The sequence below is a fragment of the Bidens hawaiensis genome, unplaced genomic scaffold (assembly GCF_021521415.1).
Source record: "Bidens hawaiensis isolate Kalapana, Puna unplaced genomic scaffold, B.hawaiensis_p1.1 tig00032526_1, whole genome shotgun sequence".
Classification (NCBI taxonomy): domain Eukaryota; kingdom Viridiplantae; phylum Streptophyta; class Magnoliopsida; order Asterales; family Asteraceae; genus Bidens; species Bidens hawaiensis.
The window spans coordinates 74,673-94,311 of record NW_027495561.1 but is presented as its reverse complement, the minus strand read 5'-3'; the positions used below and the strand labels follow the sequence as shown (position 1 = coordinate 94,311).

Below are 19,639 nucleotides of genomic sequence, written 5' to 3'. Positions count from 1 at the left end.
TAAATTAAACCGGCTCAATTTGCTTTCACCCCCTAGAGCCTAGAGGTGCACAAATCACTGAATCAGGTTTTTTTAATACCGGGTATAGAACCGGGTTTTGATATGAGCGGGTATTGGAAATATTCAGATTGGGTTCGGGTCCATGCATTGTCTTTAATAACCATACCCTATGCATTGGGTTCGGGTCGGGTATAGAACCCGGTATTTTAAAACTGGGTATTTGAATACTCTACTTTAAAAAAACCCTATTTTCGGGTTTTTTCCACTATGGATTGGTTTTTTTAAGGAGTTGCATGGTATTTTTCTTAGGTATTTTTCATGTATTTTCGGTTATTTGAAAAACATGGTTTCGAGTATTGGAAAATATCGGTTCCCGTAATTTGGTATTACCAGGTATAAATCAATCCGGTTGTAACAATCCCAAAAATAGGGTCAAATTTTTTTTTTAAGAAAACTTATCGCCAATGTGATGTTAGTTGAATTGTCGAATCGAACCGTACGTTAAAGGTCTTGGCCCGAACCATCAATATAATAACTAATGGGCACAACCCAATGTTTAGGTAGAACCGGATAGAGCTAGAGATAAGCTCAATAATGGTACCATAATATGTAACACGGGCTCAACCAAAATTAATCAAATGAAACCGAAACTCGGTTAACCCGAATGAACCCGATAACTCCAAACATTATACGAACTCACCAACTTTTTAGTTGACACTTTTTAGCATGTATTCAAGTACTATGGAGATTAGCAATTTGGATTAGCTTTGTAATGAGAATGCTTAAGGATAGAGGCGTATGCCGAACATGAGTTATGAAGATTAGATGCCAAGAAGATTAGTATAACCAACCTCGTGATTGTAGCAGTGTCGGAGAAGAGATAGTTGTGTAGTTACACCTTGTCATAAAATACTTAGTGCAAACGTTATAACTTATTTTTATCAATAATATTCCGCTGCTTACATTTGGTACCAATTTGTCCATAAAACTCCCAGGCCCCCATGGCAGGGTGTGACAGATTGGCATCAGAGCCAAAGGTTTCAGCGAATTAGAATTCATTAGAGATTTCTAAGTTTTAACCGAAATGCTTTTTAAGGATCCCTACCCGCTAAGACTCTGACACTGCAAAGACCTTGAACAATTAGGTATATGAAAACACTTAAGTTGACCAATAGAACTCTAACGGTTGGCTATCGGAATTGACTAGTTATATGATTTGGCTTATAGAACTCTAAGACATTATTTAGAGGATTAACAACTAAGTAATGATCTTATTGATTTGAAAGTGTGCATACATGATAAGCTATTGATTTTCTTATGGGTACTTGTAAGACTTTTATGCACATGTGATTTATATTATTGTATATAGGGCGCACTAGTTTGATTGGAGCGAGTTATGCGCGAGAGTATATGCCAATGCCAGAAGGCTACTATATTGAATGGAGCGTGTTATGCTCGAGACCTATTTGGGGGCTTTGACCCGTTTTTGTGTTAATCATTTATTTCTTGTACTTAGCAAAAAAGGTTGCGTGATTTACCTTCATCTCTATCCATAGAAAGCCATAGACTGAGTAACATAGGAGCCCATATTGAATTACTAGGAGTGCCACAAGAGCTTGCTTAGGGAAATGCAAAACTAACTATGAACAAAAATTCATATAAAACACCTTGATAGGAGAAAACTAGAGTGACCACGCAAGACAAATTTATAATTATAGGTGATCAACTTAATTATAAATTTGCACGTGCGTGTGAGTTCTAGTGACCCTGTTATGGTAACCAACACCATCAACCAAAACTATTACAAAAACCATGCATATACAAGTATAACAACAAAAGTGGACACATTGCTAAATCCAAACTTAATGTACTTTATGAGTTATCAACTACGACGGCATGACGGTACCCTTCATTTAGAGCTTAGTGAACTCTTTCGTCACTTTATCAGTTCCTCATCTTAAGCTAAGTGTAAGCGGCAACCTTCTCAACAACTAAGAGATCCATTCGAGGAACATGGGGACTAATTGAAGTAATGAGCCTCCCAATATTGGGAGGCTCATTACTTCAATTGCGACGAATTAGAAGAGATGTCAACCGGCAACCGTATCTGGAAACAACGATTAGTGGATATTGGTACTGTCACTGCACAGCAAGCAAAGGATTGGGGATTCAGTGGAATCGAACCAGATCGAAACATTCAGCTGTCGACGGACACACTTTGCCGGAACGTCGACCGCAAACGAAGGATAGCCAGGCCCCGGTTCCCAGGGTTAGGGTATTCCCTATTGCGACTTTCTGAGTAGTCGTATTCAAAACTTGTCAGTTATATTATTCCTGTATGTTGAATCCCTCTACTCTCTACTTCTTTGACACATATATATGTTGACCTTTTGTCATGCATGATCTCTAATCCAACGAGGCAACTACACTAGGAAGATTTTCATGATTATAGTAGACTCGTCTAGCATTTTCGAACACTTCAACTAGTCAAGATCGCAAAACACTTGATATTGTATTTCCTTTGTTCATGCATTGATATACATCTATCTGGACGATACTTTTGATATTTCTTTCGGCTACTTTATCCCAATCATTGGTACGCCTTAGTTCTACATGACTACTATCAATGGCTAACATGAAAGTAACCAGACTTCTCCACGCCAGCATAGCTTTATTCACGAGTGCTAGTTCATCACGACTCATATTCCAAATCGATATTAATATTATACGTAGGACTCCGAAAACAAAACTAGAGGGACGTGAGATTCTATTAAAGTCTTTTCAAAGGCTCTCAACCAATAATTTCAAATGTGTAGCTACGTTTCCCAACGTGCACACACCTTGATAGTGATACGCCACTTATATAATTGAACAATCCTAGAGACTTGAGAACATTCCAACCTTTACTTTTGTAAACCCTGGATTCATATAACATGTCTAGAGTTTGTCTCATCCATATGTAATCTTGCTTCTTACGTTACAAAAATTACCCAAATGGGTATATGGTGAATTTTCTTCGACAAGCCACTTTTTATAATGATATTTAAACCGCTAAACAATCCTACAACGCCAAGTGTTGACTTCTTCTGTACCCACCCATGCCTACACCATCTCAACCATTCCTTGTTAACATTTAGTATCCAATGATAATTTTCATTAAAGATAGTGTCGCACCACCAAACCTTAAAAAAATGGACTTTTCTTCTATGGAGAACTAATCTCGTAACCTCCACAGTAGGAATGCATACCTAATTGTTTGTATTATCATCGTATTTTCCTTTAAACCTTTGCTTAAGAAATGTTCCTTATTAAGATATTTCTATGAATAATTCTAAAGATATTTTGTTTAACTATTAGATAATAATTTGGATCCTTCCTACCATACTATATCTTTTCTTAATTCTTTGATTCAGACGACTATGCAAATGATCCGTACGAACACCTCATGAACCTCATGACGCACTACCACCTTGTAGGTTTGAATGTTGAAATCTTAAATTCCCAATTTGTCCTAGAAAGATTTATTGGTTAACCCATAGTTGTGAGGTAATCTATATACAATGAGAAACTTTTGAAATATGGAACTTGCTAGCTAGTATCCAAAACCTAGATTAAGGATCATTCCAACTCCCATTATTTGCTTCTACAACCGAGAAACCTTAATTCTTCTTAGTTACGCCCTCCTTTATTTCTAAGAGTTAACTTCATATCCTTCAAGGATCAATCTAATAATTTTGATCCATATTTGTATTTACAACAATTTCAATAGTTAAACTATATTAATTCTTCGAATCTTGTTGTGGATAACTAAGAGTTTCTTAAATGTATATACAAACCATATATAAAGATTCATTAAAGTAGACCAAAAGTTTTATGAAAGGATTATAAAAGTTCTTTCTGAATTTTGTTAAAATTTACTGCATTTTTCCGAGGAACTAAAAATTTAGTGATGATATTTATATTAACAAAAACCCATGGTTTTTTTTAAACTCTTTTATGAAATCCAAGTTTATCATTATTTTCAATAATACTTTTGAATGAAAATGACTTAACATCTTATTTGAAATTTTGTAATCACAAGATGTTGGCTGACTGAATGACCTTTTCATCCATACATTTCCCTTCAAAATAGGATTCAACGCTATATATAGACTTTTTATAAAAATTACGTGCACACATTTTTTTTATAACTTATAAAATTCAATCATACTTACGTTTATAAATTCATGTAACTCTAGTATGTTTAATAATTATTTTTCACTACTATTGTTGTTAAGCTGGTAGTTGAGAAAAACGCGACTCAAATCAACATCTTCATGATATCTTATTCACTTTACTAGACAACTTCGTGCGACTTTTCTAAGACTACCCTAGCCTACGTGGAGGAAGTTGTTGACACCTATGCTGAATTCCTCAGTCCAAGTCCAACTTAGTGACTTCACGTCTATAGCATCATTTTATATCTTCTAAGCATAAGTTGTTTTTTTCCTTTTATTTATAGAGTGATGATTATACCTAACAGTCTCGTGGTGGATTCCGAATGAGAACGTGGAACCAACCATAGTGACCTTACGACTACAATATCATTTCGTTTCTTATTAGAATGCGTCATCTTTCCATCATGTTCCTCTTCTTCGATGAAAGTATTGGATTTGATTGAATGCAACCTTCAAGAAACATTCTTTAGACAACACTTCTCTAAGGATAGCTGACATCCAAATAGCATCTAACTAGGATAACTAGTTTAACTTTGTCATTCTAACAGTTTTATCATAGAATATAAATGCATTTCATGATAAAACCATTTAGTTTTTGAGAAGAATACGGAGGACGGTCAATCCCTTGAATTACTTTATTCTTGGTAGGAATCTTTCCGTTGTTTAGACCACTCCCAATCAGCCCAAATTATTCAAAGATACATTTTCTTGAATGATAGTTCCACAGGGTGAGATGATAGATCTTTCAGTTAAGGTGCTAGAATATAATCTTCTCATGTAAACGCAAAAATCTAATTTGTTGAACAACTCTTGTAAGAGCCGAAGTCACTCTTTGATTCTATGATGTTACCCTTGGGGTAAAAATTTTAAGACATGATATGGGAGTCTACATACCTTTGAAGCTTGCCTACCTATATTTCGACCACGTCGTTCCAATCCGATCTTGAGAAATATATGAATACGACATCTTTTCGACTTAACCTTCAATACCATTCAGAACCTCCATTAGGACAATAAGTCCAGCAAGGGAAAGTTATAACATTACTAAACTGTTATGCTCTAGAATAAACAAATTACAACGTCAGTACATCTCATTGAAGTTCTTTGGTTTTGTATAATTGAAGTTTTTTTCGGTTTTGTATAAGCCTGGATGGCTAATCATATTTCATTTGATGATTCTTATACCTCAATTTTATGTCAATTATTTGTTTGGCCTAGTGGTAAATTCCTAATATTAACATCCTATGTATTGTCGTCATCCCCAGATTTGGTACCGTCTTAGAGCCGGATATATTAAGTTAACGAAGTTGTAAAATATAAACAAGAAAAATAAGTGTTACTCTCACCTATATAACCTATGTTGAATTTCGAGGACGAAATTCTTGTAAGTTGAGAAGACTGTAACAATCCCAAAAATAGGGTCAAATTTTTTTTTTAAAGAAAACTTATCGCCAATGTGATGTTAGTCGAATTGTCGAATCGAACCGTACGTTAAAGGTCTTGGCCCGAACCGTCAATATAATAACTAATGGGCACAACCCAATGTTTAGGTAGAACCGGATAGAGCTAGAGATACGCTCAATAATGGTACCATAATATGTAACACGGGCTCAACCAAAATTAATCAAATGAAACCGAAACTCGGTTAACCCGAATGAACCCGATAACTCCAAACATTATACGAACTCACCAACTTTTTAGTTGACACTTTTTAGCATGTATTTAGGTACTATGGAGATTAGTAATTTGGATTAGCTTTGTAATGAGAATGCTTAAGGATAGAGGCGTATGCCGAACATGAGTTATGAAGATTAGATGCCAAGAAGATTAGTAGAACCAACCTCGTGATTGTAGCAGTGTCAGAGAAGAGATAGTTGTGTAGTTACACCTTGTCATAAAATACTTAGTGCAAACGTTATAACTTATTTTTATCAATAATATTCCGCTGCTTACACTTGGTACCAATTTGTCCATAAAACTCCCAGGCCCCCATGGCAGGGTGTGACACCGGTTCTGTGTACGTGTTTTGGTAATAAAATGCATATTATATCCGTACCTGGATCAAAAACTGAGATTTTATGTTCGGAAATGGAACCGGCTGATGAAATAGAAATAAAAATAAAAACCCTAGAAGAGGACGGAATCAATTGGAGAACTCGACTTCTTTATCCTACTATTCTCGGAGGTTGGTTTTGCCCCAAACTTATTCTCTCTTTCAATTCAATGATGCTTTCGCACTCAATTTGTAGCAGAATAGAATATCAACTACTAGTAGTAGTTAACATTTAGTCTTTTAGCTTGTATGATTTGTTTGAATTGGAATCTAAAAACTGTTATATAACATGTGTTTATGATGGATTAGGAATCGTGGGAGGCGGAATCGGATGGACGGTTTACGACCGGGCATTAATGTCTACTTACGCCACCAATCTTGCCATTGTCACCGGTTGCTACTGTGGTAAACGATCGTATCCTCCTTTTGGTTTATTGTATCCAGTTATTATGAATAAGTTAACTGTGATGTTGGATTGTCGGGTTTACTTTGTGAAAGTGAATGATGTAATGCTATGCAGCCTTGAGTTTCGTGTGTTTTCTTTGATGGCAGGTGCTCAAGAGTTCGTAAGAGTTAGCAGGCATTCTGAGCCTGATAATCTGTTTGACTCTGCAATTGCGGGATTTGGTACTGGTGCTATTCTAGGCAGATTGCAAGGTTAGTTACTAATGCTCCCTGTGTTTTATGGTTACAAGCATCGATTAATCTCCAGTATATATATATATAATATTGTTTTCTTTATGTAGTGAATGTTCATTTGTTAAGGCCACTGTTAGGTGAACCGTGAACCTTGTAAATCTTAGTGTGCGGTTCTTTGCGATCGTTCGTATTTAGTTAGGATGGGTGGAGCAGGTCGGGCAGGGTAACGGGTTAGAATGAGTTTTGGTTAGGATGGGTTGGTTTAAAAATGGTCATATTGGTTCGGGACAGGGGTTGACAAAAATGCGTACAGGTTAAAAGGGCTGTTTTAGAAAAAAATGATCAATTTAAGAAAAACAAAAGATACATTCTGTCTTGTACACCGTATATCGTATAGGATCTCCAATCAATCGTTGTAAAATATAATTTGCATCCTGAACTAAAAGAGATGTAATAACATAAACAGCTTATCTCACCTTTCTTCTCACAGCTGCTAGCCCTTTTAACCATATTCCACATCTCGAGTCATAACACTCACATACACAGTTAAACACAAGCTTACGCTTTAATTAGGTTCATGTTTATCAGTTTATCACTTTTATCATTAAAAACTGGTTTGAGGTTAAGTTCTCAAACATTGACTAGATATTGGAAAATATGTTCTTCACATAACTTTGTTTTGACTTGGTGCCAGATGACTCGGTGTCAACCTTTGCTGTTGTTGACTCCTTGAGAAAACTGCACCGGTTTTTTTCACCTTGTGTTTATTTTATTGCTCTTTAAGCTTCCTAGCAGCATTTGATTATACTGGCCTTGTAGAAGACATTTTTTTATATGAAATTGAACCGAAAAGGGTTCAACAAGAGGTATTTTTGGATGCATGAACGCTCATGTCTTAATTATTTTCCTCAATTTCAACATTCAAAGTGCGAACTGCAAACGTCAAATACAAGTATAACACAGACATATTGGAACTTTATATTTTACACACTTGTATATTCACAGCTTGAGGTTTTATAAGCAGCTATATCCTTGGATCCTTCAAAGCAATCTTCTCACTAATGTCCCAACATATTATTGAATCAAAAGGGAATAACTACAGATAATTAAAACTCTAACCAAATCACACACAAAACAAACATATCACAAATAAAAATAGATCGAATTTTTAACAAGGATGCCCAACATAAACGACAAATTCACTTTATAGCAACTTGAAATTTTTAATTCCAAAATAAGACAAACTTAAGTGTTTGGGCAAAGATGGCCATGCCTAAGAAAAACTAAAGCAAAACATCATCAACAATCCGTTGGTCACTTTAAGATTCTTTTTCTTCAGAATGTTGGTTGTTTAGGCTAATTTATGAGCACACATAATACTTTTTCTTCTGTCTGCTTGCTATTATTCTGTTTGTTAAGAAAAAGTTGCATATTAAGTTCAAAAGTTGCATAACTTACAAGGTTAAGAATGGAATAACAATATACTAAGTTACCAACCACAGATTAAATGTAATAGTTATTACATTATTTACATTCTTAATATTTGAGGACATATGATGAGATTTCCTAACTGAAATCTCGACTTCATTTGTGTTGCTAGTTGTAGAGTTTGCTAATTGTCATGTGATTAGAAAAGTGTAAATGAACCCTTTTTTTAATGATATCTTAAATATTTATTGAAAAGTTAAAAAAACTTGAGACAGAAAGTGTGTGAATCAGATGAATGGAAATTATTTCATTATATAATTGATATGGCTACATTCCATGAGATTGTTAAAGTATATATGTTTGCCAACAATCAATTTTTCTCACTCACTTAAACTTCATTAAGTTTATTGGCCAATGAAAAAATAACTGTCACCAAATATTGACATCAGGTGGTGTTCCTGGTGCGATCCGTTACTCCATTGGGATTGCCATTGTGGGAACTGGGGTTGACTATGCTGCTATCAAATTAAAACCTGTTTTCAAGGACATGTATGAGTCGGTAGTAACTACTGGTGATGACAAGAAAAAGGGCGGGTTCAAGTGGCCCGAATGGTTGCCCATTCAGGTTCTTGACGAGGAAGCTCTTGCTGCAAAGCGGGCTCGAGAGGAAGCATTGCGGGCCCGTATCCGTGATCTGACTAAAGAAGAATCATAGTTTTTGCATTGTATTGTTCAATGTTTCCGTTACCTACTAAAGCAAAAAAAAAAAAAACAAAAGCAGAACTTTTGGTGTTGGTTATTGATTGATAATAACACTCTTTTTGTTTTTATAATAGATGGTGTTTGTTTAGATAACATGCCACAGGAGAGTTTGGCTCAAAACGGATTATTTTATTCAAGTCTAAAGATATTTGATCCATCAAATATTTGTTTGCATTGTTGTATTGTTCAATGTTTCCATTACCTACCGAAGCAAAAAAAAACACAACTTTTGGTTGTGGTTATTGATTATACTCTTTTTGTTTCCTTTTTTTAAAAAAAAATTTATTATACATGTGTTTTGTTTTAGATCACATGCCAATAGAGAGCTTGGATCAATGAGTTATTTTTGTTATTAATGGGCCGTTTGGTTCATGGAATGTAGGGGTGAGCAAAAAATGGTTCGGAACCGCCAGAACTGCGGAACCAGAACCGAACTGGTGCCTCAGAACCGTTAACCTGTGTTACATTACGGTTCTCGGTACTCAGAATCTGCATTAAACGGTTTGCGGTTCGGTTTCGGGTAAAACCGGCGGTTCTAGACTTGGAACCGAAGAACCAAAATATTAAAAACGTTTTAACTAAATTTACCAATACCCATATTTTATAGAGTAACTTATTAACCTGCATCCATTCGATCATTATTTAATTCGAATATTCTTTTTTTTTCGTTCAAAATCTAGCAACCATGGTCAATTTTGATTTAAGCTATCAAGGTAATTTAGTATAAAATGATATGATCTTCCTTTAATCTATCATTGCTAATGATTTATTTAACTTAAACAATTAGGTTTTAATCAAACATATAACAGATGTTCATGTTGTAATCTAAATTAATTTTACCATGAAAGAAGACATACAATTATATAAACTTGTTTTGTAATTTGCAAAGTTTGCACAACATATTTGATAAATATACAACGGAAACGGTTCTGGCAAGAACCGATTAGCGAGAACCGACTTTACCGGTTCTGGAACCGAACCGGTTAACTATAACCGGTTCCGGTTCTTATTTTTAGTCATTTTCGGTTCCGGTTCGGTTCCGGTTCCGGTCCGGTTCGGTTCTCGTGGTTCTAAACCGTTGCACAGCTCTAATGGAATGTGCTTCAAAGAAAATAAAATTTTGAATTGAAATTGGATTTGGAATGAAACCCTTGAAAAATTAATAAGATGCATGACTGGTATATTTAATCTTTGTTTATGACTATGTAAGACTTGAATCCGGTACTTCTTTCAAACCCTGATGCTTAGAGGTTTTACAGCTACCTTAATTTAAGTTAAATAAATTTTGATTTCATATATTTATTTTTCATTGATTTTTTGTTCTAATTTGGACTTCAAATTTGTCATGTTCTATTTTTTTTCCACGTTTCAAATTACATGCCATTTTTTAGAGGTGTTGTTCTAGATGAACGGCATGGTTTTGATTTGGTTCTAGATGAAAAAGTATGATGGGAATCGACATTATTTTCATCACTTTCAATGTTAGAATTAATATATTATCTTTTTGGCCTTTATTTAAATTGTGTTCACTGATTTTATTCCATTTCATCACTTTTTTGTTCAAGTGGCCAAGTACCATTGTATTTTGACTAATCAATTTGCTCGGTTTGTTCAGGTGAAGTTCAATGAGTTGGATACTTGGATGTTTTAAGTCCAATCCCTGATTCCAAACCACCCTTAGTTTGTAACACTATTAATGATTAAAAAAAATCAATCAAAAAGTGGCGAACGGCACGCACGTGGTGACAAATTTTATGGCAAACAAGTTCACATTCACATGTCATTCATTCTATGATTCTCTTTTTTTATTTTATTTTCTTTTTTGTTTTTTCTTTTAAACTAATTAATTTTAACATCAATATTGTTTTTTTTTTCTAATAACTTTTATTAATTAAGTTTTTTAAAAATTCTAAAAACACATTCTTGTTCAGTTTTTTTTTGTGAACACATCGAGATAATTTTTTGAAGTTTGTAAAAAAAATTATTTTTAATCATTACCGATTTATATTATCCACCACTTGTCAACTTTATATTAGTTCATAAGATTTTTGGATAGAACTTATTATCTAGAAAATCTAACATTATCATATTATATAATTCATCATTCGACACTTGTAAAATTCATATTGGTTCATATGATTTTTTGGATAAAACTTAAAATCTAAACAATCTAACATTATCTGATTATATAATTCAACTTTTTCCATATAAATATGGTATCATATCACTTTCATATCCATCTTCAATTCAACTCTTTCCATTAGTATTGTCTACTATGGATCCTTCAAATACAAATTTTTCATTTTAGTCTTGGAGATTCTGAAGATTATCCCAGTACTTGGTACTATCAAAACTCTACCTTTTTTCCGAACCCAAGTCAAGATTTTGTCACTAAAGTCTTGAAAGCGCACAAAATTCTGAAAATCAATCAAAGGGAGACACTAAATGGGATGTTACTGAAAATGTCGCTCTAATGTCGGCATGATGTATCATTAATGGAAATAACATCATTGGCAAAAACCAAAAGATTTCAGTGTTGTGAACACGAGTAAAAAAATTGTATGATGCAGCTCAAGTAGAAAATCCAGAAAAGCTTGGTCCGAGGAGTATAGGTCAAATGAAAGGTCGTTACCATCGACTTAACGAAACTGTCACCAGGTGGGTTGCTGCATACGGTGAAGCATATCGCTTAAAAAAGTGGATTGAGTCAGAAAGATATTGAAAGTGTAGCTCATACAATTTATGGGCAAGGTAAAAACAAGTTTTTGGCTTGTGAATGAGGATGATATAAGGAAATAAAACATTGTGTTCATTAGTGTGGCGGTATGTTGGTAGAGATAAAACATTTAAAGTTTAAAACTTGAGTTTGGGAGGGAAAAATCTTAGGTTCAAGTCTTACAGGCAACAAGGTTTAAGCTCGTGAATATATTATACTTGTATAAATAAGACCATATGCTATGGGGCGCCCTAGAGGGGCTTTTTTGAGCGACGAGGGCGCGGAACACCACGGTGGGGCGCCAACGAAGGTTGGGCGGCGAGGGTCCGGGCAACGCAACGGGCGGCACGATGGTGAATGTTGGTGGGGCCCTCCCTTTCAATGACTCCCCGTAATTTATAAATAAAATAATTGATTTATACCTGTTGAAAGATTTTAAGGGTTTTGCCAAAGTTCCGACCAATTTCCGGCATGGCCTTAGGGCCGAACACGAGGGTGGCAATGCCGTCGATAACCACGAGCTCCCGCACACCTAATCCGAACGTACAATTATAAGAGAAACCAGTTTTTTGGTGGTGGGTTGAGTGGATCTGAGATTCAAGGGTTTGAAAGATTCATGGCCATTGTTAAAGAAGAAAGTGGTGGTAGTGGTGGTAGTGGTGGATTAAGATTAAGAGTTGCTAAAGGAATATATGTTGGGTGTCGAATAATGGTGAATGTTGGTGGGCCACTCCCCTTAATTTATAAAAAAAGTAAAAAATTAAGGGGCTTCGAAGCCGGGCTTTGAAGCCCCCGGTGTCCACTTGGCGCTGACGTGACACTAGGGAGGGGCTTCGAAGCCCCTCACTATAGATGATGGTCTAACTATTTCTATCTTTTTAATAAGTTAATAACTTACAAAAGTGTAATAAAAGTGTAATTTATTAATTTTCTCATCAAAAACAATTTCAAACACATATTACTTTTCAAAAAGTTAATAAGTTATAAACTGATAAAAATAAGCAATCCTTAACACCCATTAGCTTAATTAGTATATGAAGTTTAGGCTAGACTTGTTCACTAATTTCATATCTCACTTCTATCTCTGTTAGGGTGTGTTTGGGATTCCTTATTTAAGGTGAAAATGACTTTTTGTGATAAGTAAAAAAGGCCTTGTGATATTTGATAAGGAGTTTTAAAATAAAGTGTTTGGATTAATATAAGTCAATAAGTTGTTTTTTAAAAAGTATTTGGTTTAACTTATTGATGTAAAATGAATTGGAATAAGGGTGGAAAGGGTATTTCAAAACATATAAGAAGATAAGTTAGAATTTCCCAACTTATTTAAAACCCATCTTTTAACTTTATCAGTAAAGAGAAACCCATAAATTCTTATAACTTCCCAAACACTAAAATGAAGAAAAAAGGACTTATTCAATTTCATAAGTTACGAGGGGAGAAAAATAAGGAATCCCAAACACCCCCTTAGTCCACTTTTTACTAAGTCAAACAACCGGCAACTCAGACCACCACCACCGTAAATGGCGGTCTGTGTTAAACCTCCAACCGTCACTTCACACCACTCCGACTTCACAACCTCTCTTCACCACACCCACATCTCCAAACCCACCAACCATTTCACCATCCCATCACACACCCACAAACTCTCCTTCAAAAAGACTCACCAAATATCATCATCATCCGTACAAAACACCGACACCAGAGACCCAAATTCTCTCATATGCAGCCTCTGTCTTCACGGCAACTTACAACAAGCTTTAACCCTCTTACACGCTGTCACTAAACTCAGAATTCACGTCGAAGAGGATACTTACGTCTTGCTTATTGACCTCTGCGAGCGTAAGCGAGTAGAGCCTCAAGGGCGTCAAGTTTATGGTTCGATTAACGATTCGAATACCCAGTTGAGTGTTAAGCTTGGGAATGCTTTGTTGAGTATGTTTGTGAGATTGGGTAATTTGGTTGATGCATGGTACGTGTTCGGTAAAATGCCTGAGAGAAATGTGTTCACTTGGAATGTTTTAATTGGCGGGTATGCGAAAGCGGGTTACTTTGATGAGGGTTTGGGTTTGTATAATCGGATGTTGTGGGCAGGTCGAAGACCCGATGTGTATACTTTTGCTAGCGTTTTACGGACTTGTGGGGCGGTGGTGGATGTGATTAGGGGGAGAGAGGTTCATGTTCACGTGTTGCAGTTTGGGTACGGGTGTAATGTTGATGTGAATAATGCTTTGATTACTATGTATGTGAAATGTGGGAGGGTAGGTACTGCGCGCGTAGTGTTTGATGAAATGCCTGAAAGGGATACGATTTCGTGGAATGCGATGATCTCGGGGTGTTTTGAAAATGAGGAGTGTTTGGAAGGGTTGAAGTTGTTTGTTGACATGCTTGATTGCTTTGTGGCTCTGGATTTGATGACTGTAACTAGTGTAATATCCGCTTGTGAATTTGTTGATGATCAAAGATTAGGTAAAACTATGCACGCGTATGCTATGAAACACGCGTTTGGACAAGATGTTTCCGTTAGTAACTCGTTAATACAATTTTACTCGAGCATTGGAGCTCTTGAAGAAGCTGAAAACATTTTTACCAGAATCAAATCGAAAGATATCGTGTCTTACACGTCTATGATTTCAAGTTATGAGAATAATGGCATGTCTGAAAAAGCTATAGACTTTTACAAGAAAATGAAGATAGATAACATTAAACCGGATGAGATCGCTCTTGCTAGTGTTATCTCAGCGTGTGCTTCTTTAAGTTATTTAGATTTGGGTATCGAGCTACACGAATATGCTAAAACGAGTGGGCTTATATCCTATGTTATTGTCGCTAATGCGTTAATCAATCTTTATTCCAAATGTAAACTTATTGATAAAGCTTTGGAAGTCTTCAAACTCATCCCCAACAAGAACATCATATCTTGGACTTCAATCATTAACGGTTTTGTAACCAATAACCGAAATCTTGAAGCGATTATTATCTTTAGAACAATGAACCTTACTTTACAACCAAATTCAGTTACTATAATCACCATTCTCTCCGCATGTGCCAAAATTGGAGCTTTGTTGACCGGAAAAGAGATACACGCATACACGTTAAGACACGGGTTTGCGTCCGACGGATTCGTCCCAAACGTGCTTTTGGACATGTATGTAAAGTGTGGGAACATGAAAACTGCGTGGAACCAGTTCAATTCAATAAATCAAGACATTGCTTCTTGGAACACAATGTTGACCGGTTTTGCACAAAGAGGACACGGTCAACTCGCCATTGACTTTTTCACCAAAATGGTCAAATCAGACGTGGCACCCAACCCTGACTCGGTTACCTTTATTTCTTTATTATGTGCGTGTAGTAGATCCGGTATGGTAGAACAAGGATTAGAGTATTTCAAGATTATGACAGAAAATTACGGTATTGCCCCTAACCTTAAACATTACGCGTGTGTGGTGGATTTACTCGCGCGTGCAGGGAAACTTGAAGAAGCATACACGTATATTACCAAAATGCGTATAGAACCGGATGAAGCGATATGGGGAGCTCTTTTAAACGCGTGCAGGATTTATAGAAATCTCGAGTTAGGTGAACTTGCAGCCCGGTGTTTATTTGATCTAAACGTGCTAGAAAACGTCGGGTATTATACACTTTTGTGTAATTTTTATGCTGATAATAATAAATGGGATGAAATTGCGAAGTTGAAAAAGTCAATGCGCGAACAAGGGGTTATAATTGACCCGGGTTGCAGTTGGGTGGAAGTTAAAGGGAACATTCATGCTTTTCTTACTGGTGATAAGAATCATCCTCAAGTGAAACAAATTAATTCAATTTTGGATGGTTTTTATGAACAAATGGAGGAAACTAATGAAGTTGATTATGATGATGATTCTAAAGCGGGTGTTTTGTGCGGGCATAGTGAAAGATTGGCGGTTGGATTTGGGCTTTTGAACACGGCTCCGGGCGTGCCTATACGGGTAACGAAAAGTCTTTACATGTGTGAAAGTTGTCATGATTTGGTGAAGTATATTTCTAAAGTTGTTAGGAGAGAAATTAGTGTTAGGGATACTGAATGTTATCATCTTTTTAAGGATGGTTTGTGCTCTTGTGGAGATTCTGGTTATAAGCCAAAAAGTTCACCATGATACAAATGAATTTTGATATTATAGTTTGTTTTCCATGCTCGGAATTATCCCGAAATTCGCTAATTCGTCGTGTGTTTGCTTTTTGGTTAACATGAGTACACTCACGAAACATATGAATACACTGCTAATTAATGGGATCAGGTAAAATACAGCTTCCGCTATGCAGATTCTCATGGGGTTAAAGGTACAAACGCAGTGAAAGCTGATTTGAAGGACAACATGTGAACCATGTAAAGATCTATAAATTTACGAAAGGTTGTCGGTTTAACCCTCATAAGAGCATTCACATTTCATCCAACATCAAATCATATTTGGAAGTCATCGGAGTGTGATGTTATTAACTATACAGTAGGGATGAGTTTGATGCTGGTACCGAAAGTAACGATGCCAAAAATCTTTAAAAAATCCCGTTCTGTTCTTCACAAACTCTCGAAAGTTGTCACATACGGATTATAATCATAATTTCTATAATTATGAGCGTCTCACACTTATTAAACAACCATTTTCTGATTTCAGTTTCAATCAGACCAACCACGTTTGTAATTATTTACTTGTAAATATCTGGCATAGTTATGTCCTGCTTATTTGGATTTAATTGTTTTCTAGTGTGTTTTTAAGTTTTTAACTATTTTCATGACATGTGCTTCACATCCAACCATGCGATATGGTTCCTTTTTCTATAATGCATTTTAATAGTTGTTAAAAGATATTTATTCTATAATGCAATTTAATATAGTTGATGAAGATTTCATTCAGATTCGACATCAATTAGTGGAAAGTCAAGGTAGGGTATGATGTTTTGAAAGCAAGTAATAAAAATATTAGGCTACTGGGTAATCCAATCCTAGCATGAATTACTAAAAGACGGACATGTATGTGAAACTTAACTATTTATAAGTTTATGAACCGTTAACAAATATATTTTTAATGAATCAAACAAACTCTACTTCTAATGGATTTAAAAATAACCTCTGAATTCTTAAAGTCCTAATGAAATCACTAAATTACTAATAAACAGCCTCTTACATTATTATCTCTGAATTGATATATTTGTTTTATATTGATAAAATAAAATAGCATGCATGATGGGAGTTGGGCTTTGATGTAAAAGTTTTTTTTTCTTTTTTATTAATATAACGCCAAAAAAAAATATTATCTAAACAATATTTAATGTATTAAAAGACACTTGAGCATGAATACAAAAAAATTGCTTGGGAAAGCAGCCATGTAGTAGGTGCCAATTCAATTTAAGTAATGTTTAAGCATACGCCCGTCCTTTCGTCAGAATTTTTTTATATTTTTATTTTCTATAGTATATATAATAATTTAAGTTTATATCTGTAGTATTTCAAGATTATTATTATTACTTTCTTTCATTTCTTAATTCCTAGTTAAGGTTAACGTTTCTCACGTTGCTTCTCTTAATGTGAATATATTAATGTGTATGTATTTTTGTATACAATAGATAAATAAATAAAACACATTAAACCTAGCGAATAGGAGAAAAAACATATTTATGCCTAATAATAACTAATATCGACTCTCATCTATAATATATATATGGGAAAATTCCCTAAATGACTCAAAATAGGAGAGAGAGAAAAAAAAATGATTCAAAAAGAATCCAAATTCTCAAAATAACCCATGAAATTTGTACTGAGTCGACACATTGGAAATATAACAGACGAGATTGATTAACCATTTAAAAGTTGACACGTGGCAAGAATCTAACAAATCCGACCGTATTTTTGAAACTCTTGGGGTTTTCGTCCAAATCTGTTCTTTAAATCTTTTTGTAAAAAACAGTCTCTCCAGGTGGATTTTTATGTTTCCTATCTGGTCCATTCAAATTATTATTATTCCCAGCTTTTTCATCATATTCATCTTCCATCTTCTTCCACTGGAACAAACTACAATATTATCAAATTCCATTGTAGGTTTCGGGTCTAATGACGGACCGTAGGGGTTTCTTAGGTTGGTTTGGAGCTATAACCGGGTGATGCATGCGCGGTGGAAAGTGTTGGTTCCGAGTGATGGTTCAAGTAACGGAATTCTTGTTCCGGTGGAAAGTGGAGGTTCCGGTGGAAAGTGGCGGTTCCGAATTCTTGTTCTTACTTGAGTGGTGGAGTTAATTTGTTGATTATAAAAGAACAATGGTTTATTGTTAGATGGAATATGAATATGAAGATGGAAGATGAAGATGAAGATGAAGATGAAGATGGAAGATGAAGATGAAGATGAAGAAGATGAAGATGAAGATAAAAAAAAGTTAGGAATAATAATAATTTGAACGGAACAGATATGAAACATAAAAAAACGGTCTGGAAAACTATATTTTACAAAATGCTTTAAATTAGAAATATGGACGAAAACCCCAAGATTTTTAAAAATCTCGTCGAAAATGTCAGAAACTTTCCAAGTGTCAAGTTTTCATTGGTTGGAAAATCCCATCGGTTATATTACCAATGTGTCGACTCAGTACAAATTTCATGGGTTATTTTGGGAATTTTGATTCTTTTTTGATCATTTTTTCTCTCTCATATTTTTGGTCATTTAGGGAATTTTCCCATATATAAACGAAACCATAAAAATCCTAGTAGACACCTGTGTATATATATATATATATATCCACTAGTTTTTATCTCCCGTATTACGGGGGTTGTTTTATATTGTTTGTTCTAATATTTATTTATTTTTTGAATTTATATTTTTTATTGTATGAAAGTTAATAATATACCTATGGTTTGATAATAAATTGTTTCACAAATAAATGAGATATTATAACCCGGTTTAAAAGCTATATGGTTTTGATGAGACCCATGACCCGTTTATTTTTTTACTATAAAATTGGTTTTTTAATTATAAATAATATTTATGAAAATAATATACTTATGCATGGTTTGATAAGACCCAAGATCCGTTTATTTATTTTTTTACTATCAAATTGGTTTTCTAATTTAAATAATATATATATCCTTTTTAAAATAAATAAGATATTAATTTTTATTATATACTATTTTATAGGATTTTTACATCAATAAATTGGTGAGAATAATTTTTAATTTAATGAGATGTTATAACCCGTTTAAAGAATATCTGGGTTTGGTAAGACCCATACCCATGAATTCGGGTCACATGCATGAGAAGCCTCAATTTAAAAATCAAGCAAATCTAGTGACTTCAAAAAAAGAGGGAGCAACCACATCGCGACACATAAGATTTTTATGTTTTCGTTTATATATATTATAGATAGATAGATTCAAAGGACTTTTATATATTTAAGATTTGTTTTTCAAAGTAATTGACCATATATCCTTACACTTATACTACTATTATTATTATTATTATTATTATTATTATTATTATTATTATTATATTAACTGAGAACGTTTATTAAATTATTCAAGCCTAGTTATAAGAAAGTTGAAAGAGACTACAGAGCATGGGCATAAAAATATATATCTACAAATGCATAGCATGATTGAACATTTACGTTTATGCGAATAAGATCATGGTGTTTCCACTCTCCACTTGATTCATATTTTATGCCAATACATACAAAAGCCTTGATATTAGAATACAATAGAAAGATATTTGTCTTTATTGGCGGCTTGTTTGTTGATGACTTCAATAATCAATATGCCCAATTGTCCAATTATAAATAATATAAGTGTATAAATCATTGGAA

The 19,639-nt window shown here is 34.5% G+C and overlaps 1 protein-coding gene and 1 pseudogene across 1 annotated transcript; both read left to right on the top strand.

Annotated features, from left to right (window-relative positions):
• The first annotated feature begins 6,275 nt into the window (after positions 1–6,275).
• Positions 6,276–9,056, top strand: LOC143583784 (uncharacterized). Its single transcript, XM_077065999.1, has 4 exons — positions 6,276–6,402; positions 6,580–6,675; positions 6,823–6,927; positions 8,787–9,056. The coding sequence occupies exons 1-4, from the start codon at positions 6,306–6,308 to the stop codon at positions 9,050–9,052; spliced, it is 564 nt and encodes a 187-aa protein (XP_076922114.1). The 5' UTR covers positions 6,276–6,305; the 3' UTR covers positions 9,053–9,056.
• Positions 9,057–13,335: 4,279 nt separating this feature from the next.
• On the top strand, positions 13,336–16,716 carry LOC143583783 (pentatricopeptide repeat-containing protein At1g15510, chloroplastic pseudogene; annotated as a pseudogene).
• Positions 16,717–19,639: the final 2,923 nt, after the last annotated feature.

Coding starts and splice junctions, on each gene's coding strand:
- LOC143583784 (XM_077065999.1), top strand. CDS start 6,306: ATGGAACCGGCTGATGAAATAGAAATAAAAATAAAAACCCTAGAAGAG. Junction 6,403..6,579: donor TTATCCTACTATTCTCGGAG/GTTGGTTTTGCC, acceptor ATGATGGATTAG/GAATCGTGGGAGGCGGAATC. Junction 6,928..8,786: donor TATTCTAGGCAGATTGCAAG/GTTAGTTACTAA, acceptor TATTGACATCAG/GTGGTGTTCCTGGTGCGATC.